Genomic DNA, 23,040 nt, shown 5'->3' with positions numbered 1-23,040 from the left:
TTTTAAAGTGAATGTAGGTACAAGTCAGATGTTAATAATAAAGTGATTTTGGCTTTAGTGTACACATCAAAAGTCAATAAATGCATAAAGATGCCTATATTGTCTTTAAATCATAATGTATGATGTCTTAAAATCTTTAAAATGTAAACAAATCAAATCATAATCACAGCAATGAAACATGTCAAATTATCTTCATAATTGTACAGATGCCACTAAATTTAAAATGTCAAAAAATGAAATCATGTCACAGGGAATTCCGTAAACATTAACCTTTATTAATACATAATCCCACATATATAACCACATGACTATTGTCTTTATCTAATAGAAACAGGGCTCTGGATAGAGGCAGGATTTCAGGGCTGACCTAGGTTCCTTTCATATCCTTTAACCTTAACCATATTAACAGTTAACTTGCTCCCAGATCAGCTCTAAAAGCCAACTTTACCAACACGAACAACAGCAAAAAGATGACAAACAGAAAAAATGATGATAAGATGATGAGGAAGTGAAAGTAGAATAGAGAAGATACTATGGGTGTGATGGGTGGAAAAGAGGACCTTGGGAGGACCAATACATTCGCTAACAGAGAGGAGATTAACTGAAAGAGAGAGACAGGGTACCCTCCATAAATGAAGTACATTCACTGTACAGCATTCAGACCACACTTCTGTATTTGGAAGGGCCACTGGTCATCAAGTTAAAATCAAATCAAATATATTTATATTTCACTTTTTACAACAGATGTTGTCACAAAGCAGCTTTACAAATGTCCAAGTCCAAGCCCCCAGTGAGCAAGCCAAGGGCAACAGTGGCAAAGAAAAACTACATAGAGGATGAGGAAGAAACTTTGAGAGGAACCAAAGGGGACTCAAAGGGGGAGGCATCCTCCTCTGGACATGTTATAATACTTTTACCACGAGCCACTCTCTATGACTAAGTTTAGTCAGAAGGAGAGCACATTCAGCAAATTGGACTGAATTTTCTCATATGTCTGTCTGGTCTCTCACAACAAGGTGATCATTGCAAAAAGAAGTCCCATTTAATTATTTTTTACTGAAGAATATATATATATATATATATATATATATATATATATATATATATATATATACACAGTAACACTGCTATGGTATTAGCTATGTAGCCGTAGTCTGTAGAACCTGTGTTGGTATTTATTTTCAGATAATTTACATTAACTAATCTACTATTGTTTTTGAATTAAACCCTATTTTTTCCCTCTGCTATGTCAGTTAGGTGTCTAAGGAAAAGACAGAAAAGATTGCTGGAAACATTGGAACAAGACTAATGTTCTTGTCAGTTAGAACTACACAGCACTGTTAAAACTAAGTCTACATTAGTGCTAATAGTGCATGAATTCAGGGAAATGAAACAACCAAATATTACTTTTGCATTTAATCCTCTTTTATCATCAATATTATGGCACAGGACTCAAAGAGAACACTAAATAAACAAACATTGTCCAAAAGATTTCAGAAATGAATGCAGTAATCAACACAACTATCCATGCACCACTTATAAGGCAACCTATAGTTGCTTTTTTAATCTGTGTTACAGCCTATCATGCCTGTACTTAAGACTTTTAACTATGAGTATCCTGGAATACTGACACTGCTGCTGCTCTCCCAATTAAAACTTGCCTGACACAATCTGCCTCCCCTCTGTAATCAGTAAGATATAATCTGAAATTCCAAACAAACAATAGTGTCCGCAAATTGGAAATTTAACTCCAGGTATTAATTGATAAAACACTCATTCGAAGCAACATGTACATCTTGATATGAAATAAATACTTTTATGGATTTCAGTGGTAAAATATATCTATCAAATACCAAAATTCATCTAAATTATGTGTTCTTGATTTTATAATGTATCTAAACCATTACTAGGGTAAATACTTAATTGTTGGCACCAGCTAATTTGAAAGGCTGGATTTGAGTATTGCATGTGTGAGTGTATGTGTATGTTTTTTGCATGCGTGCGTGCGTGCGTTTATCCAGTACTTTACAAATCTTTTGTTTTAATTAGGGTGACCAGTGGTTTGTCATCAGGGCTGTAGTCTTCATAGGCAATGGGAGTGGCATCATACATGGCTGGCCGGGACTTCTTCCCAAACCTGAAGGAGACAGAGAATTCTAGAAGCTTCTACCCTAATAACAACATGTAAACTACTGTGTGAAACTATTTCTGTCATGTCAAGAAATTTGTGTGTGTTCTGTTTTAATTATATAATTACCTGATATATGCCATATATTCCACCTGCATGTGCAGTATACCAAATGTTTTCATTAAAGTATGTGTAGTATACCTGGCATGGCGTATGGAAGCAATAGCATTGCTGAAGTCACTGTCAATGCTGCGGCAGTTGTAGAACTCCTGGTAGGCATGGCGAGATGAGGCCTGGTACTCGATACGACTGATACGACAGATCCCCACAATGAGGATGATGAGCATGAGGACGAAGGCCACGCACAGAGCACCAATGATTATGTAGAGGGAGTGGCGAGGCATGTTGGTGAAAGAATCAACCGGGTGAGGCATTTTCCACTGCAGGTCTTGGCACAAGGACATAAGGAGGAGGCATAAGAAACATGGGGGTGTAAAACTGCATGGCAATCTGTTCTAAAGTACATACCATGAATATCACAGCAGTGCAAGTCACCAACACAGCCCAGTTTATACTTCTAAGGATTAGGTCTCTCTGATTAATTACAAACCAGGGCAGAGAGACAGCTGGCTAGGTACACACACACACACACACACACACACACACACAAACACACACACACACACACAAATAACATTACAAATACTACCACTCACACATGCATAGAAGGCTGTTATGAATAAGTGAATAATACATTCTGGTGGCGGTAGCAGATGGTACAATATGGTCAAGCTGCAAGGTAAGAAGTTGAAGGTTAAACTGCAACTTACGGATCTCGCAGTTGCCACCCACCCACCCAGCAGGGCAGTGACAAGTGTAGCCATTGGACCGGTCAGTGCAGGTGCCTCCATGATGACAAGGGTTGCTCTCACATTCATTAATGTCTACCTCACAGTTCACCCCTGCAAAAAGACCAAGGTGTGTGAGAAATTTATGGTATCCACACCAACACTCAGACATACATGCATGTGTATCTACTTACCAGCATATCCTGAAGAACATATACAAGTTGCATTTCTCCTCTCCTCACAATGACCTCCATTCTGGCACTGCAGCTTTACACAAGGGTCTTTATAGATCTCACAGTGTCTTCCTAAATACCCACCCCCACCCACAAATGTCCGCGCACATACACACACACACACACACACACACACACACACCCACACACACACACACACACACCCACACACACACAGAGACACAGACAGATCTTCTCTATAGACAATTATTTTGACACACAAGTAGTATCAGCTTACTCCAAGAAGTAGAGGTAGTAAAAATTGCAATGTAGTACATATGGTTTCCAGAGAAACTTTTTGGATGGAGGTTCTTTAGCAAAAGTGCAAGCAAAGCTGATGAAGGACCTCTGTCTGAATCTTTCTCTCTGTTTTCTTATGATAAATACAGGAAAAGACATACAGATACACACCTGTGTATTGTGGCATGCAAACACACTCATATGCATTGATGAGGTCTCTGCATGTGGCATGGTTTTGACATGGAGCGGAGAGGCATTCATTATATTCCTCTTCACAATACAAACCATGGTAACCTGGGGGGGCATGTGGCAGAGAAAGAGAGAATGTTTGAATGAAGAGCATGTTGTCTTATGACAAGTCTCTTTTTCCACCACAGGGTGGCATTGTTTCTCTGAATCTCTAGGTCATCTCTCAATGGTTACCATCAGTTTTCCCCCACAAGGTCAAGGGCAAAGGAGAGAGACAGCAGTTGTGTCAGTAGTGAAGATAAAACACACATTGTAGATATCAGAGTAAAAAAAGTGTGTGTGAGAGTATGTGTGTGTTTTATGTGATTTCAAATGTTTTTCTTAAAGCCAGTTCAAATAACTCAAACGCAAACAAATGTGTTATGCATGTTTGTTGAATTCAGTGAGGCAGTCTGCCAGACAATGATTCTGATTTGAGGTATAGTAAAATCATATTTGTAAAATAAAATTTTCATTATTAACTGGTGTAAGTGTTAAGATTATCGCTAACAAAAGTTTAATTACGTTGGCCTCCCATGACTCAGTCTAGTGGGTTAGTTAGGTATTAATAGAGCAGTCCATGTCTGAGTGTAGAACAGGACAATCCCATTGGATAGTGAATTTGAATGAATAGATTCTGTTGGATTTTGTTGGGTTTTGCTAAACAGCTGGTGCAGTCACAGTTAGCAGGCTATGATGTCTAAATATGCAGGCAGTAGTTGCCGTGACAACCAGACTCTAGAGAGAACAGGCAGGGTGTAGAAAATGAGCGAGGGATGTTCTCTCACACAGACACACTCTCACAGAACTGCAGTTCACAAGAACTAGTAGGCTGAGAACAACACTTGGGTTTTTGATGATGGCTGTTTTGTGTCTCTTTTGTATCCTTCTGTGCTACAAGGACTCTCACATTCCAAAACCCACAAATAAAACAGCAGCAAAACTGGTCTCAAATCAGCTTTGAGCACAGCCTCACCTGGTACACAAAGGCACCTGTAGCTGGTACCCACGCTACGGCAGACTCCATGTGCACATGGGTTCAGGGCACAGAAGTCTACCAGCTGATCACAGGTGGCACCAGTGAAACCAGCTGGGCAGGTGCAGGTAAAGCCCCGTCCCATAGTGTGCGAGGAACATGTGCCATTATTGTGGCATGGAATAGATACACATGGGTCCACTACCACATCACAGAGACTGCCCTGATAACCTGTCCAGAGAGAAAGGCAGGAGTGAGAAGGTAAAAGAGACAGAGCAAGAGAAAGAAAAAATAATCGTGAATGTGTGAAGGCAGAGCTTTTGCCCCTGTTCCCAGAAACATACAGACCCTGGCAAGCCTCTCTTTCTCAGAAGGCTTCGTAAATATTACCCTGAAACAGGGAAATATATCCCGGGCCTGTGGCTCTGTTTCAGACTGTTTCCTGTAGCAGCGCTTCTCTACTTTAGGCTGATGAAGCTAACCTTGGACAAGGCTGTATTTTAATATCAATAAAAATGGAAGGAAACAAAAGGACCTGAATTCTCTTTGTCTTTCATTGATTTGTTTGTGTTAGTGTCAGCTTGTCTTCTGTAATTATAATTTGATGTTCCCCCTAAGCATCCAAGATGTTTTTCAGTCTTACAGAACAGATGGCAGACTGTCTAAAAGAACCTTTAGAGGGCATCCACATCACAAATGATAAGCCCTTCTTCCTTTTACTCCCACATGCATTGAGCGTGTTCCTTCCTCCCTTTTGTTCTTTCATTTAGCTTCTGCATCAAGAACAGAGTAGGCAACTTTTCATCTAAACAGACAGAACACATTTCAAAGGGGCCACTAATTACTACTATGGTTATTACTGATTAAATGGAAAACAGTATATTTTATTTTATTTATAATTTAGGGGTAATTGTAAAAAAAAAAAAAAAAGACAAATAAGCATTTGCTTATGCATTTGCCTAATATAATGGCAACTGATGACTATTAAATCTGCCAGTATTAACCAGTAATGATTCAACCATAGCTATAGCATTATACTTGTTACAGTTTATAATGAACATTCCATGCTACATAATCTCTCACTTACTCTCATTATATATATATATATATATATATAAAGTATAAGTGATGCTCAGCTTATTATACAATCTGTAAAGACACCAAGACACTTAAATGCCAGTGACATGTCTTTTTTAACATATATCCTAGCTAGCTAACATAATTTCATTAGCTAATAACTTAACTCAAAGGTTTTTTTTCAGTTATTGGGTGACAAGATCTAAATTAGATTACTTAATGTGGTAGCTAGGAATGGTACAAGGGAGCCAATTAGCTCACAATGGCTATCTTGCTATGAACCATTGTTGCTTAGCTAGCTGGCTAGTAGGAAACATTTAATAGCACGCACAAAATATAATTGGACTATGTGATATGAAATCAAAATGTTTTTTGTGGACGGCTGACATTTAAATGTATTGTTATTTTTGCAATCCAAGTATGCAACTGGACGCAATCTGTGGATTGTTTCAGCATTATGTTACCCATAAACCCCCATGTTCGTTCCCAGTCACCAGATTATTAATCCCACCTTTATCTCATTATCCTGTTGTGTCTCTGCATACGTTCATTCAGTCCTTGTGAAGTCTCATTTGCCTGTCTAACGTTTCTGAGCATTTTGGATTATTATCTCATGTTTTCTCTGGTTACTCTGATCCTTGTCTGTATTGTTGGATTACCCTTTTTGCTTGTTCCCCTTCAGATCTGTTTGCCTTATTGGATTAGACAGTTTTAGACAGACATGGACTAGGATTAGCAGTTAGCCAGTCTCCAAAGAAAGTTGAAAAACAGGTATGAGCAACACTAAAACATTAAGAGAAATACTGTAATACTGTAATGTAGGGTTTATCATAGATACTTATCCAAAATGCAGATCATCAAACTCATCTGCAATGAACTCATCTGCTCCTGAGTTCAGGATTGAGATCAAGTTATGGTTCATCTCAGAAAAACGTCTGGTGTGTTTCATAAACAAACAATATACAAATATTTTCATGTGGCTGCCTTGGAGTTGGTTTATTGGCATATTGACATTTTTAATTCCTTTCATAAATGAATAATGATGTATCTATACTGAAAGAAACTACTGTGATCAAAAGTGAGTTCAGTGTTTAACTGACAGGGAGGACCACCTTGCTGGGATATTTACTGATTAAATTAAAACAATCAGAGCATCCGTTCAGTGTCTGCCATCAAGAATATTTAGCTGCTGTCACGATCAGTTCCTCCCAGCTTCCGTGTTTTTCCCCTGAATTCCTGAGTTCCATTCCGTAGTGTCGTTTTCTCCGATCCTCGTTTAATTTTCCACGCCTGTCCCTCGTTTCGAGTCTTAAATTCAAGTATTTAACACCCCCCCCTTTTTTTTTTTTTTTTTTTTTTTTTTTTTTTTTTTTTTTTGCTGTTCATTGATGATTGCGAATGTGTTTGAATGGTTGTATGTTTATTTCTTATGGTTGTGTTGGTTTGTGTTCCGTGTTTCCTAGCGTCTTGTTTTAGCCTGCTTCCCGTTTGCCTTCATTTATCCTAGCCCTTGTCTTGTAATCATACATGTATCCCCGTGCATTCCGTGTTGGCTCATTGACCCTGGACTACGACTACGGTTCTGGATTTTCCCTGAGTAAAGCTCGCTCTTCTCCGCACATGCGTCCGTCTCCCTACCGCTCAACGTTACAGAATGAACAGAAAAAAAAACACGTCTCAAGACAGAGTTTAATTACATGAACTTAAGAAGACTCGAAACGAGGGACCGGTGTGGAAAATTAAACGTGGGTCGGAGAAAACGAAACTACAGAATGGAACTCAGGTACACAAGACAGGGAAAAGCACGGAACACGGATACTGGGAGGGACTGATCGTGACAGCTGCCTTCTTTAGTATTCTTTTAAAAAATAAGCTTAAAGGTGGAGTAAGTCATAAAATAAATACTACTGTTTTCAGGAAATTTCTTAAAATTATTAATTCCATTCATAAGTATTATGTAATAATCGGTTGTCTTTTGATTTTACATGTAGTATATTGGTAACACACACCTGTAAGTAAAAATGATAAAATTGTTTCTTTGATCTTAGTAAGCTATTGGTCTTAACCATCCTAAATAAATATTGACTGGTCCCCACTTCAGTTTTAGTATGGCAACCATGTAATTTAAAGTAATAATTTCTTAGTAAATAAATGTTATCTTGTTGGTTGTAAATATAACTATGTAATGGGGTGTTTGCACTTTAAGCACTGTGGTACAATGAATTAATCAATTAAAAAACATATAGTTAAAAGGTCTAAGCTGTGGTATCATTAAATGAAAAAAAAATTATATAGGTAAGATCAATGCCTTTTATTTTTAGTCATTTGCTATTTGTCTCATTCCCTGCAAGAACTTACATCAACTCATTATCTGTCGTGTGCTCTGTTTCCCAGCATTCGCATGCCAGCAACTTGACACTGATCCACCAATAGCAGCTCCCTTCCCCGTTCAACTTCCCATGATTATTGATTATCGATTCAAGTTTTCTGCTACCATTGCTTTTATAGTCTGCCTGTTTCCCTGTTCTCATTGTGAAGTACTGAGGTATTGCCATGTCTAGTGCATGCATAGTGTGCGTTGTCTTCTGTTCCTGCTTGCCTGTGTACCATCCTGTTTTGTTTTCTGGTCATTGTTTTTGCCTTTGCCATATTTGGTTTGGTTGCTTGTTTGGACGGCTACTTTTTGGCTACTTTTGGGTTTTTGTTTTTTTTTGGTTTCTCCATTTGCCTACTTTCTATGTATTTGTTTTTTGTACTTTGGTTAATGATGCCTACTGCCCACGGCTCTGGAACACCCCTCTCTCAATAAACCTATTGTATTCAATCTTATCTGTAGGGGGGTCTGGCTACTGTCTGTGACATTACAATATTAACAAAGTAATGAACTTAATCATTTCATAGTTAATAAATTATTTTAAAACAATATAATACGTAATTAGTACTTTAACAGTTTATCAGCTGTCACGGAACGCTCGCCTCCCGTGAGTCACGTGGTTCGGCCAGCCACGTGGAGTAGAAGGACTTTCGTTTGTAACCACACCTGCACCTCGTTTTGTCTGTGTGTATTTAAACTCACGTCAGGGTGTGCGGCATGGTTGGTCATTGTAGATGTAATGTCTGAATGTAACGTGTTTATGTTAGATGTATCCTTGCGTCTCGTGTTTGTTTAACGTCAGTCGTTTCTTGTTCATGTTTATCGTTTGTAATGCGTGAGTGTCGCTGTCGTTTATGTTATTAAATGTTCATCCCTGTCGAGGAAGTCTGTGCGTCCTGCTTCGCGCCCTGCGGCACTCGGGCCAACACACGTTACATCAGCAAATGTTGAAGTGTTACTATTTCTGAATACAGAATGATAATGATAATTAGGAATGTGTACTGACCTTTCTCTTGTTCCTGCATTTTGCTTTCTTAAAAAACATTTACATTCTGAGGGCATTCACTTTACTCAGATGAACAATTCAAACCAAGAAAAATCTTCACACCCCAACTGCATTCCCTGCTCCTTTATTAGTCACCCTGAGCCAGCGGGGAGAGTGCAGTATCAGGTGATAGTGTGGCCTGGTTACGCAGAACCATTTGATCAAGTGGGAAGACTTGGGTTTTGAGCATTAATTGGAACAGAGGAGAGCACACTAAAATAGGCAACAGGATGACACAGTTAATGACAAGAGGAAACAGAGGCAGAACCTAAACCAGGGCAAGCCCAAAACCACATGGTATAAACTTCACACTGTTTCATTTTCAGGGATTTTGGAGTGAAGGAAATTGTCAACCCCCAGAAAGCCTGGATAGGCATGTTTATTGTGTGTGTGTCTGTGTTTCTAACCTCTAGACAGTAACAGTAAACAGTGTATATGTGAATATGAATGTGCATGTGTCTACCCTCTGCACAGTAACAGTGGGGGCCTTCCAGCATACTGGTGCAGGTGGCACCATTCCTACAGGGCTCTGAAGCACAGTGATCCACCACAGTCTGACACGTTTCTCCTTCAAATCCTGCAACAACAAAAAAAACATGCACATAGAAACATGCACACACAACCCTCGACACACCCATCAGTTTACTGTCTGAATATAAATCATACTTGTTGAAAGCAAAAGATCCAAACAAATGTCATTCGATTCTTTAGAACTAATTATCACCAACCACCCACTGTAGTCTATCCTTTTCGTGTTAATAAAGCAGCTACAATCAGTCAAAATACCATGTTCATCACATAATACTCTTTAGACACAATCTGACATATGGTCCAGAGTGTGTGTGCGTGTGTGTTTTTTAAAGTCTTTTTACCTGCCTTAACAATATACTAAGACATAGCTCGCAATCATGCCAGTAAACCTCCTACCAAAAAAAAGTGATTTGGCTTCCTCTGGGAAGTCAGGATCATTGAACTGGCAAGCAAGTCTTTCTGTCATCCAACAGTATAATATCAGTTTTTACTTGATCAAACATATCCCTCAGACACACATATATAGTACATACAGGGAGGTAAGGTGTATACAGACACACACACACAGTGGGCAGATACAAGTGTGTGCAGACACACACCTGGTGGGCAGGTACAAGTGTAGTTGTGCTTTTCGTCTCCCTGTCTGAGGTCGGTGCAGTTGCCATTGTTCTCACAGGGCTTCACATTACATGCATCAAACTCCTCACAGAAGATTCCAGTGTATCTATCCTCACACTGACAGTAAAATGTGCTCTGCAACACAATATACAACACACAGTAACCACCCTTACTGCAAAAACCATAAAGTTTTACCTGCTTTACCCTGTGGCACTGAAGTGTAACTCTTTGTATTAGTATCATTGCTATGGGTCAGACTGCACACAAAGTGTCTGTGGGATTCAGTCTGAGCACCAGCACCAGCTTTAGCCCAAACTCTGATTCTGCAGTACAGAGCAGTTCCTTACTATGATTAATTGTATCGTTCCCTTTATCTATTCTTAGTTCCTTTTTGCTCTCTCTTTCTTGCTTACATCACATATTGCTGTATTCCATCCTTTACTGTCCCTGAAAATCAGTTGTACAAGAAAGCCTACAGTTGGCTCGTGAAAAAGAGTGAGTTAAAAATGTTTTTGTGAACTCTTACCACAGAGGGCTTTGTGATGCACTTCCCCCGCCCAGAGCATTGTGGATTACTAAAGGTGCTACCAGGCTCCATGCAGCCACTGGGCTTCATTTTGAGGTGCAGCCGGACAGTGACCTGTGGTCCAGACGGTTTTCCAATGCGCAGCACAGCTACACACACACACACACACACACACACACACACACACACACACACACACACACACACACACACACACACACACACACACACACACACACAAACAAACAAACAAAGAATTGGAAAGAAAAAAGGGAATATCATAAAGATCAGTACTAAAAATGAGCTAGAGAGAAAAAGCTCAACAGTGGCACACCTCCAATATACTAAAAATGATATGAAAATAAAATGATGTGCCTAAGTCCATGAGTCCATGACTTCATAAAACCTGGACCTGTGATGGAAGCAAATAAAAAATATCTTTTGACATGGAATTAGACTCTGACTAGGCCAGTTGCTCTTAAACTATTGTAATATTTATTTTCATATTGGATTAAATGTCTGAAATTGAGCCACAAAATTACATTGGTATCAGTTTAGTACCAATAACAAAACAAAACAAAAAAATAAATTCAGTTCATTTTATTTCAATTAACATTTTGCACAGTGCTTTTATACAAACACAAACACTTTGTTTAATGTGTAAACACAATCCAATTTTACAGAAATAAAGAATTTATAAAGAGTTAACTAGTGCACCGTTTAGTTATAACTTAATGTTGTTATTTCAGAATAGAACAATATTATCAAATAATAGACAACTTGATGGGATACACAGGGGAACTGGGAGTACACAAGCACAAGGTTAACAAACTCGCTCAGGCTAAGAACAGGGATAAACACAAAAACCTAAGGGCTACTAAGCTAACAGGGGGATACAGGCTAACAGAGACAAGGCAAAAGAAGCTAAACAAGACCAAGTACAAATCAGAGTAAGCACTAAAAACACTGACCCATAAGGAACCCAATTTCATTCTTACAACATGGCCCATATATAGGCCATCTTGTTTGGTAGGGAGGAGCCAGTAATGAGACAGCATTTGTTTGAGAGAACAATTGTCAATCACTTCCCCATCCATCACTCTCATTCACACTCAGTGGAATATACTGATATAACTAAGCACAATCCTCAATCAGCAAAACACATCCACAATAAAATACATCTGATTAAAATATTTTAAGGTTTAATTTAATATCACTTGCTCATAAAGTTTGTCTAATGACAGCTGGTAGATTCCAGAGTAGGTGCAGCAGGTTAGCCAAGACTGTGGAAAAGTCAGAAGTGACTTGGAAGCACCTTAAACTTTGTCAAGCCAACATAAGTAGATGCGTAGGTTGGTGATGAAATGTTGGGTTGGATTGCCAAAGCTGGCAAAACATATTTAAATAGCTGTAGACTTTATTCACTGTCTGTTTTGATTGATTTTTGTGCTTTCATAGGTTCAGGGGTATAACAATGACTGTAGGATGGTTCTTTATGTTGATTGACAAGGGACTATGGGGCAGTTGAGGTTGAGAGGCATTTGCTGTGGGATAGTTAGGGAAGAGGACCATTTGGCTGAGGCAGGATACGTTTTGTTACACAACTACTGGAGGTGGAGTTTTTGAAGTCGAGGAGCATTTAGCAATGGGACAAGTTTTGGTTGAGTGATATATGACCATAAAATGTTTTTTGTGCCTGGGGCAAATGTCTGGAGCAGCTGAGGCTGGGGTACATTTTGCTGTGGGGGATATATGGCTAGGGTATTAAAACATTTATGGCTGTAAGGCCTTTTCAATGAAGGGATAGATGATATTAGATATTTGGTTCTTGGGATTAGTTGTGGGGCATTAGGCTGTGGGCATTGTTTTGTCTGAGGGATTTGGCAGTCAATATACTTGGTGTTGTGTGGCATTTTGGGGGTGTTTGTTCAGGTTTGAGGTTTGTCTGAATGTGAAATGTATGACTGAGGAGTGTTTGGCTGTAGGGGTTACTTTTGGTTGAATGTCAATTGTTTACAAGGCTGAAGTGGTAGTTAGGTATTTGTTTTGAGGACATTTTGGATTGAAGGACACAGCTGTGGTATGGTTGACTTCAAAGTATATTGTTTAGTGTATATATCATTATTAGTATTGTGGTTAACATACATCAGGGCAAAGTCCCTGTGAAGTTAAGAATGTTTATTGACTCTGTATGCCTTTAAGAGAAGTGATGCACCTTTGCTTGGACACCTGCATATCCTCCGGATACTTTACAGCTGCACTGTGGAAAACATTCTTGTTTATATCCCTTGAGAGTTCTATTTAAGCATTTTGAAAGCTTTGAGTTTGACTTTTGTTATGTTTGTCCATTTGTGTTTCCAATAAATGCCAAGGCTCGTGCCTGTGTCTTGCATCGTACCTTGTTACAGAATAACCAACCAACCTTAAGGATGCAGCACATCTTATTAGAGAGGGGCAGCATTTTGGAAGAACATGCCAGATGATATGGAGCAGCCTCATGAGGCATAAAGGCTCACTGCACATTGTCTGGCAGACATGCTGGACCAGTTATCTACCAGAGGCCTGGGAGCCTGAGAGTCCTGTTTGGGGGTCAAAGCCCCTAGTTCTCCGATTACTAATGGAACCACTGTTGCATTTACCTTTCACATCTTTTCAAGCTCTTTTCTCAGCCCTTGGTTTTTCTCAAGCTTTTCATGTTCCTTGTTTCTGATGTAACTCTCATTAGAGATTGCTATCAATATGGCCGTCTTCTGCTGTTTGCACTATTATGTCTTGTTGATAGTTTTCACTACTACTAGGTCTGGTTGGTTAGCTATTACCATTTTGTCTGTGTCCCACAGAAACTTAACATGGACATTCTCCACAACCTTTGGGGGTGTATCCCACTTCAGCCTTGGAACTTTGAGCATATACTCAGCACACATGTTTCTGTATACTTTGCCAGCCTCTTGGTTATGGTGTTCCCTGTATGCTCTGCCTGCTAGCATCTTGCATCCTGCTGTTATGTGCTGCATTGTTTCAGGGACATCTTTGCACAGTCTGCATCTGGGGTCCTGTCTGGTCTGTAGATCCCTGACTCTATTGATGTTGTTTCATAGCTTGTTCCTGTACTGCCATGATTAGTGCCTCTGTACTGTCTTTCAATCCAGCCTTCTCCAGCAATTGGTAGGATTTCTCCATATCAGCCAATTCCACTATTTGCCGGTGGAATATAATGGGCAGGGGTTTATGTTCCAATGATAGTTCCTGTTCCTTTTCATTCTTTTAATCCTCCTCATCCCCCTCGGGGAATTCTAAAATGAAGTTATTCTGAATTCAAAACACAACATGGTAAGAAAATTGTGTTGCTCCCAGGACCTCTGTCTTCCCTGAAAAAACAAAATGCACTTAATGATGGGAAGCCTTTTGTTTTGCCCTCACTTATGGCAACCCCAAGTGAGTATGATGGGGAGGACAAGTCAGTTGGGAGATTTATTATGCAGTGCCGCATATACTTTGGGAACCTGACTTGCGCCAATCCCCCCGAACTAGCTAAGTGTTGTTTACGAATACATTTCTTCAGGGTAAAGCACTAGAGTGGGCTGAAATAATACTCCAGCACAGAACTCAAGAGGCAAGGACAGTGGAAGGGTTCTTCCAGCTGTTAACAGCAAGATTTGCTGCAACCCCACTGAACCAGTCTCCTGTAGCTACTACCCTCTCAGTCACCCAGCCAGCCCCTGCCTCTGGCATGGAAGATGCCGCCAGCCAGCCCCTGCCTCTGGCATGGAAGACGCTGCCCATCCAGCCCCTGCCTCCGATGCGAGAGACACCGCCTGTCCTGATCCAGCTCCTGTCCCCGGTACGAGAGATGCTGCCCATCCTGATCCAGTTCCTGCTCCTGTTCCCAGCATAGAAGATGCCACCCGTCCTGCTCCTGATTTAACCTGTTCCTGTTTCCTGTATCAGGCCTCTTCCTGTAGCTGTGCTCCCGGACCCGTCACTGACTGTGAATCCGGACCTCCCTAAAGCACCGCTGACCACCAAGGCCATGCCTCCAGACCTCCCTGCAGCACCGCTGATCACCAAAGCCATGCACCCAGACCTCCCTGCAGCTCCAGCGTAGCCATGTCCGCGGACCTCCTGGGCCTGCCGTTGACTGAAGTAGCTGGTCCCCTGGTACTTCTTGGCCCATTGTTTCGCCGGGGATCGTCGCCCTGTCAGTTCCTGTTTCTGGAGTGGATGAAGCCACTCTGCCTGTCCCCGTGCCACAAACCAGCCCTGTCCCCATGCAACATGCCAGGCCTGTCCCTGTGCCTTGTGCCAGGTCTGTCCCCATGGTTACCCCTGAGACTCCCTTGTGGCCATGATAGCTGCTGCAGGTGAGACAGGACTCCTTTGGCTACACGTCACAGCAAGCCAGTGACCTTAAGGCCTCTCCGTCGGCCTCCTGGATCCATACGAATCCTTTGTCTATGCTTGGTGCTTCCTCTTTTACTCCTCTGCCCCCTGAGGCCCCCATTACTTCCCCAGACTCTGCTTCTACTCTTTCCTCAGTTCCTGTATCACTTGCTCTTATTCCTGGTTTTCTCTGTGTTCCTGTCCATACATCCATGCCTGTTTATGTTACCTTGGTGAAACTTGTTAGCCTTTCTTGTGGTATTAGTGTTCCCTTGCCAGTACCTGTAACCATGCCTGTTTAGTTTGTTCCTGTGCCTGTCTCAGTTGTGTTGAACATATTACCTCTGTCTTTGCGTTTAAAGTTCAAAGTTCAAATTTTATTTGTCATGTACATAGTCATACATGGTATAACTGGCAGTGAAATGCTTTTTGTAACTGCTCTGTCCATGACTGAGGAGAGATGCAAGGAAATGGATGCAGTTTAATGAATAAATAAATATGTTATGATGAATGAAGAGGGGATGTATACTATGCATATATACAATATACAATTTCCAGTTTTTACAATTTACAATATACAGTTTTTACAGTTTTTTTAAGTTAATGTTTTTTTATGTTTTATGTTAATACATCATACACAGAATGGTCCCAGCAGTTCCATCAGTTGCCCTGATTCAAGACCCAAATGGCCTGCAGGAAGAAGCTCCTCTTCAGTCTCTCTGTCTTGGTCTTCAGGAAGTGAAAGCATATCCCTGACCTCAACAAAGAGAAGACCCTATTGTTGGGATGGGTAGGGTCCTTCACCATCCTCTTAGCCTTGGTCTGGCACCACTTGCAATATATGGTCTGCAGGTCAGGAAGTTCTGTATGAGTGATGCACTCTGCTGAACACACCAACCTCTGGAGTGCTTGTCTGTCCTGCTTGGTGCAGTTCCCACTCCAGACTGTGATGTTTCCCATGAGGATGCTTTCAATAGTGCAGGTATAGAAGTTCCGCAGCACCTTGGAGGGCAGTCGGAAGTCTCTTAGGCATCTGAGGTGCTAAAGACACTGATGAGCCTTCTTTGCCAGGGAGTTGGTATGGCAAGACCAGGACAGGTCCTGCGAGATGTGAACTCCAAGGTAACTGAAACTGTCTACTCTCTCCACCATGGTTCCATTAATCCTAACAGGTTGGTAGTGTCACTCTGGCTTCTTGCTGCAGTTCACAATCAGCTCCTTTGTCTTGCTGATGTTTAGGAGGAGATTATTTTCCTGGCACCAGTTCTCCAGGTGTTTAATCTCCTCCAGGTAAGGCCCTCTCGTCATTGTCCAAGATCAGGCCCATGATGACAGTATCATCACCAAACTTGATGATGATGGTAGAGCTGGAAGCAGCCATGCAGTCGTAGGTGTACAGTGAGTAGAGCAGGGAGCTTAGGACACAACCCTGGGGAGATCCAGTGCTGAGGGTGAAGGTGGATGAGACACAGTTGCCCACCCATACTCATTGTGCTCTGTCTGTTAGGAAGTTGGCGATCCAGTCACACAGGGATGGATGCAGTCCTAGATCCTCCAACTTGGTAGTGAATTTGGAGGGAATGATAGTATTAAATGCTGAACTGTAGTCGACAAACAGCATTTTAACATAATTACCCCTCCCTTTGTCCAAGTGGGTCAGTGTGGTGTGGAGCAGATGTGTAATTGCATCATCAGTGGAGCGGTTTTGGTGGTATGCAAACTGCAGTGGGTTGATGGAGGCTGGCAGTGAAGAGGTGATGAAGTCTCTGACCAGCTTTTCAAAGCACTTCATCACGACCGATGTGAGGACAACAGGGAGGTAGTCTTTGAGGCAGGAAGGCTGAGGTTTCTTTGGGACAGGGACGATGGTGGATCATTTGAAATAGGATGGGACAATACTGAGCGTCAGGGAGAGGTTAAAGATGTCAGTGAATACCAGGGCTAGCTGGCTTTGAGGACTCTACTGCAGATGCCGTCTGGTCCCGCCGCCTTCCTGGTATTCACTCTTTTGAACACTCTCCTCTCATCACTCTCTGTGAAGATGAGAGGGCGCTGTCCTATGGTGGGCTCTACGCATACGCCGTTGGCTGCACCGGTAGCACCATTTGCATTGTTAGCGCTGTTAGCGTTAGCACTGCTAGATGCAGCTTCTAAGCAAGTGAAGAATGTATTTAGCTCATTCACCAGATACTCAACCGCACTCATCAGTCTGGGAGGGTGGGCTCCTGTAGTCCGTGATCGTCCGTAGTCCCTGTCACAGGTTTCTAGAGGCAGTCTGCTGGAACTGTGACTCTAATTTCTTCTCGTAGTGCTGCTTCGCCTCTCTCACCACCCTGCGCACTCCTTATGCCCCAGACTTGTACTCTTCCATGTTCCCACTGATGATACCCACATTGCAGGCAGTTGTGCGAGAGTTCAGAGCCTCGCGGATGGTTTTGTTCACCCATGGCTTCTGGTAGGGAATCGTCTTGAGGGTGGCTCTTGGGATCGTATCATCCACCAGTTTCCAAATAAACCCTACTACTACTTCCGTAAACTTGCTGACATCATCAGTGCTGCACCGGAACATGTCCTAGTCTGTGTCATCTAGAGCGTCCTGCAGAGTGGCCACTGATTGGTCTGTCCAGTGCTCAACCTCCCTCTGAACCGGAGTTTTTTGTTTATATTTTGGTATGAGGAAGATGGAGGTGTGGTCTGACTTACCAAAAGGTGGATGAGCTAGTGCCTTGTAACATGCCCTTGTATGGGGTGTAGCGGTGGTCTAGTGTCCTCTTTCCCCTGGTGGGGAAGGTTATGCGCTGGTAAAGTTTGGGCACTGCCACCTGAGGTTAGTGCTGTTGAAATCCCCAACCACGATAAGTGCAGCATCCCGGTGTTGTACCTGAACCTGTGTGAGAGCTTCATGAAGTTCACACAGTGCAGTGTCTGTGTTGGCCTGAGGTGAAATGTATATGGTGTTCATGATGGTGATCTCACGAGGAAGGTAGAAAGGATGAAACTTGAGGGCAAGCAGGAGCAAGTGAGAATAACAACATTGGCAACCAGCTGTTGTTTACCATCACACACACTCCACCGCCTCTTGACTTCCCCGAATATGCTGTCCTGTCCATGTGGTGAACCGGGAAAGAACTCGGCTGGCTGGATAGCTTAGTTTGGTACTGCTGGGTTCAGCCACGACTCGGTGAAGCAGAGGAGGTTGCAGTCCCAAATGTCCCCCTGGAACTTTAGCCTGGCCCAGAGGTCATTGAACTTGTTATCCAGAGTCTGGACATTGGCTAGCAGGATGCTAGGTAAGGGAGCTCAGTGTGCCCGAGCCCTCAGCCTGTTCCTGACACCAGCTCGCTTTCCTCAAGGTCGTTTGCTTGCTTCACGTCCTTTATTCTCCCTCACGATTTCACTCGGCCAGCTTGGGTACGGGGTTAGAGATGGCTTGAAGTGAGTGATATGTAGACCAAGAGAAAAAAGAGCATCTCTGCTGTATGAGATGCACATCATGGTGCAGAGAGAAGGGTTTTAAAGGGAGAAGAGATGGCAAAAATAGTGCAAAGAGTGAAAAAAAGCAAAAAAAAAGTGCAACGTGTGGACGCAGCATTCATGACCACAGCCAACCTCACAGGCACCATCTTAAACATGTTTCTGTCCCTGTTCCCACAGCTGCACCTCGTACAAATGTGTCTCCTCTCTTCTCCTCTGCCAACTCTGTATCCACCTCCTGTTCCAGCCACATTGTCAGTCCTACTCCCTTTCCCTGTCCTACTTGCATCCCTCGATCTGCCCTGACTCCTGTACCTGTCCAGGGTTTAGTCTCGAATCCTGTACATGCCCCTGGTCCTGCCACAATCCCTGTCTGTAGTCGTGTCCCTGGCCCAGCTTCTACTTTTTTGTTTACTCCATGTGTGCCTGATCTGTTTCCTGTCCTGCCTCGTCATCCCTAGCTTGTCCTTTTAGTCCTGTCTCTGCCTCGTATCTCTTTTGTTCCTGCTCTCTGTCTTACCTGAATTCCTGTCTCTGTTCCTACATCTGTTTCTGGTTCTTGTTCTGTTCCCTCAGTCTCTATCCACTCCTTTTTCCCCAGTTTCTGTGTCTGTCCCCTTGTCTGCTTCCTTTGAGTCTCCTGTTTCTGTCTGTTCTTATGTTTTGTCTGGGTCTTGTTCCTGCTACGTGTCTGCTTGTCAGTGTCTCGTCCTAGTCCTGTGTTCTGTTTATGCACACACCAGTGTAGCGCGCTTTAGTGGCAGGTTCTGTAATGATTGACCACCCTCCTGACATCCATGTTTCTATAGTTTCCCTGTCATGTCTGTTTTCCTTTACTTCCTTGTTCTGTTCCTTGGTTTTGTTTTCACCGCCCCTCATCTGTCCCTTAATTCCAGTCCTTGTTTTGGTTTTCCCTGTTCATATGTCCACCTGTGTCTGGTTAATCCTTAATTGTTTTGGTTATTTAAGCCTTGTGTTTCGTCTCCCATATTGTTGGTTATTGTGGTAAGTTTGGTTTGTTCTGGTGGTTGTTGCCCTTGCTCTTTCATTTGCCTAGTTTGTTTGTGTTTGTTTTATGTATAGTTTGTTTGTGTTTTCTTGTCTGTTTATTTTGTCTCCTGTATTTTGTTCCACTATTATTTGATAAATAACCTCCTGCATCTGCATTCTGTGTCTTGCCTTGTTCCTGCTAATACGTAACATCGACCAACAAAGATCACCAAGAGCAAGGTGTGTAGTAGTCTCAAAGGCATTAAGGTACAAGGTATTTCTAAGCAATTAAAGGCCTTTTTCACACTGGCTAAGGTTAACACTTTGAGTTTACCATCAGGAGAACACTGAACAACAATGGTCTGCATGGTAGGATTGCAAGAAAAAGCAGTTGTTCTACAAAAAGAACATCACTTCCTGTGTGTAGTTTGCTAAAGATCACAGGGACAAGCAGGAAGGCTATTTGAACAATATTTTGTGGATGGATGAGACAAAAATGGAACTTTTTGGTTTAAATCAGAAGCAATGGAGAAAGGAAAATGCTGCATTCCAGCATAAAACCACCAGTGAAACACTGGTGGTTGAATCATGGGCCTCTTTTACTGCATCTGGGCCAGGATGGCTTGCCATCATTGATGGAACAGTGAATGCTGAAGTATACCAGCAAATTCTAAAGGAAACTCTCAGGCTATCTGTTTGTGAATCTCAATAGAACATGGGCCATGCAGCAAGACAACAACCCTAAGAGCATAAGTTATTCTACCAAAAAATGTTTAAAGAAGAATAAAATTTAGGTTTTGGCCAAGTCAAAGATACTTTTGGCAATATAGTGCATTTGCTCACCCATCCAACTAATTGAATTCAGGTGTTCCAATCACTTCTATGGCCACAGGTGTATAAAACCAAGGATCTAGCTATACAGACTGCTTCTACAAACATTTGTGATAGAATGGTTTGCACTCAGGAGTTCAGTGAATTCTAGTGTGGCACTGTGGGATGCCACCTGTGCAACAAGTCCAGTTGTGAAATTTCTTAGCTACTAAATATTCCACAGTTAACTGTCAGTGGTATAACAAAGTGGAAGTGACTGGGAATGACAGCAACTCAGCTATGAAGGCATAGGCCACATAAAATGACACCGCAGGGTCAACGGATGCTGAGGCACATAGTGTGCAGAGGTCACTGACTTTCTGCTGAATCAATCGCTACAGATCTCCATACTTAATGTGGCCTTCAGATTAGCTCAAGAACAGTGTGTAGAGAGCTTCATGAAATGGGCTTCCATGGCTGAGCAGCTGCATCCAAGCCTTACATCACCAAGCACAATGCAAAGCATCAGCTGCAGTGGTGTAAAGCACACCACCACTGGAATCTAGAGCAGTGGAGATATATTCTCTGTCTGGCAATCCAGTGGATGAGTCTGGGTATATATATATCCCTTTTTTCATATGCCTTTTGCTTGGGGTACTATTGTATTGTGCATGCTGGTGAATCATCAGGAGTGGTAACAATGCCAAAACAAACACAACAAACATGTTATTTCCACTCTCTAGCATCTTTGTTGTCATGGTTACCTTGTTTAGTGTCTTTGTTTTGCCTCCTTGATATTCCACCCCTCGTTTTAGTTTCCCTGCCCTACTTTTGTATCACCTGTTCCTTGTTAGCCCTCATTAGCCCATGTATTTAATCCCTGTGTTTGTGCAGTCTTGTTGCTGGTTATTGTGAATCTATGTCGCTGTAGTGCTCACAGTTCATATTTGTCAGTAATAACCTCTGTAAGTCTTTTTCTCTGCTCATATAAGTTGTATTCCCTTTTGTAGCCTAATTCCCCTTTTTTTTTCATCGTGTGTTTTGCTTCTTTTTGTTAATCATGCATTCCCTTGCTTTATGTTTTGGTAATATGACACTGGACTGTTTCAAATGATTGAGTCTGGATTTGCCCATAATAAATCTCGGTCTTCTCCACACGTGTCCGCCTCTTAACCGCTCATTGTTACAAATACCAGACCTATCTACCCTCAAACAAAAATATTAAACTCCCTAACCAGAAAAACACACACAAACCCTAATCCCAAACAAACACATACCATTCCTTACAACCAGTAACAATTTACAAGTATTTGCAGTCACCAATGTCTTCACACAGGGCTCACACAAACATTCAGCAATACAGGATACACAGCGAAACTGGGAGGACACAAACACAAGGCTAAAAAACACTCTCAGGCTAACAGGTATAACAAACATAACCTAGGGGCCACTAAGCTAACAGGGTGATACAGGGTAACAAATACAAGTCCAAAGAAGCTAAGCAAGAACAAGTACTAAGAGTCAGTGCTAACAAAGCTGAGCAATAAGAAGCTGTCTTCAGTCTTCCAACTTGGTCTATATATCTTGATTGGTAGGGAGGAGACAGTCAGTAATGAGACAGGAGTAGTATCCAAGTACCGAATCAGGACCAGAGTCATCAGGAAGGGAGTGCAGTAGCATTAGCAACCAGAGGCATAACAAGGAGCAATGAGATATGGTCAGTTGTCATGGTGTCCACAATCCATGGATCACAACCAAAAATGACAATTAGGTCCTATTCAAAAAAAGAAAAAGCATACGTTGATGTCAATAGGCCACATGTTGGTGTATATAACTAAAATATGGTCAGAGTAGATCTCTGCAATCAAATGACCTCCTTCTACAGGATTAGCACTCAAACCAAGTAGTGGAACAGTGTGGGGTTTTTGTGTTTTTGTTTTTTTTCATTTTGTGGATTTGACCCTTGTGAATGCATAGATTGGGGGTATTTTGGATTGTAAATACTTTGGCTTTGTCAAAAGAAATATTTCAGATTTGTTGGATTTTTGTCTTTTTGTTGGGGCATGTTTAGTTGTCAGTAGGGGTCAGAAGAGGAGGAACAGTGATGAACTCACAGCTCCCATTCTGTCTCCTCTCTCCATGCATAATACACATCAGCCTGTGCCCAAACAATATGTAAGTTACAGTGGGGCAAAACACTTGCCAATGGTAAGTAGTGGTACTGTTACAAAACATTGTTTTTAAAGTGTCCAATCTCAGGAGTGAGAAAATTAAAAATGTTATTGAGGTCAAACTCAGACTTGTTGGCACATTTGTGTGTTCTGTTTCTGATAAGTGGTCATCCCTGATGTGTGTTTTAGAGTCATTTAAAGTTCATAGTTAAGAGTCCAGTTAGGGGGGTGACTGTCATTGTCCACTACACTGGTAGACATATGGTAGACATATTCTTGATTTAATATGAATTTAAGGCATAGATATAGAAATTATAGTCATCCTCCCGTCTGATGCCATTGCAGACCACTCCGTTATTTTATTTGAACTGTCTCAGTCACAATATAGTCA

General features: G+C 41.8%; 1 protein-coding gene across 1 annotated transcript in view; it reads right to left on the bottom strand.

Moving 5' to 3' along the window:
- Positions 1–1,107: 1,107 nt before the first annotated feature.
- dner (delta/notch-like EGF repeat containing) overlaps positions 1,108–23,040 on the bottom strand; it is a 45,408-nt gene continuing 23,475 nt past the window's right edge. The window contains exons 5-13 of the mRNA XM_035525579.1: positions 10,825–10,973; positions 10,280–10,433; positions 9,613–9,726; positions 4,654–4,884; positions 3,621–3,743; positions 3,171–3,281; positions 2,959–3,090; positions 2,330–2,576; positions 1,108–2,137 (exon numbers count right to left, since the gene is read on the bottom strand). Of these exons, the coding sequence (XP_035381472.1) occupies positions 2,026–2,137; positions 2,330–2,576; positions 2,959–3,090; positions 3,171–3,281; positions 3,621–3,743; positions 4,654–4,884; positions 9,613–9,726; positions 10,280–10,433; positions 10,825–10,973 (1,373 nt within the window). The 3' untranslated portion in view covers positions 1,108–2,025. The remainder of the gene's footprint in view (positions 2,138–2,329; positions 2,577–2,958; positions 3,091–3,170; positions 3,282–3,620; positions 3,744–4,653; positions 4,885–9,612; positions 9,727–10,279; positions 10,434–10,824; positions 10,974–23,040) is intronic.

Source organism: Electrophorus electricus, chromosome 4 (assembly GCF_013358815.1).
Source record: "Electrophorus electricus isolate fEleEle1 chromosome 4, fEleEle1.pri, whole genome shotgun sequence".
In the NCBI taxonomy this organism is placed as follows: Eukaryota; Metazoa; Chordata; class Actinopteri; order Gymnotiformes; family Gymnotidae; genus Electrophorus; species Electrophorus electricus.
The sequence above is the reverse complement of the archived record's forward strand: the minus strand, read 5'-3'. Positions and strand labels throughout refer to the sequence as shown.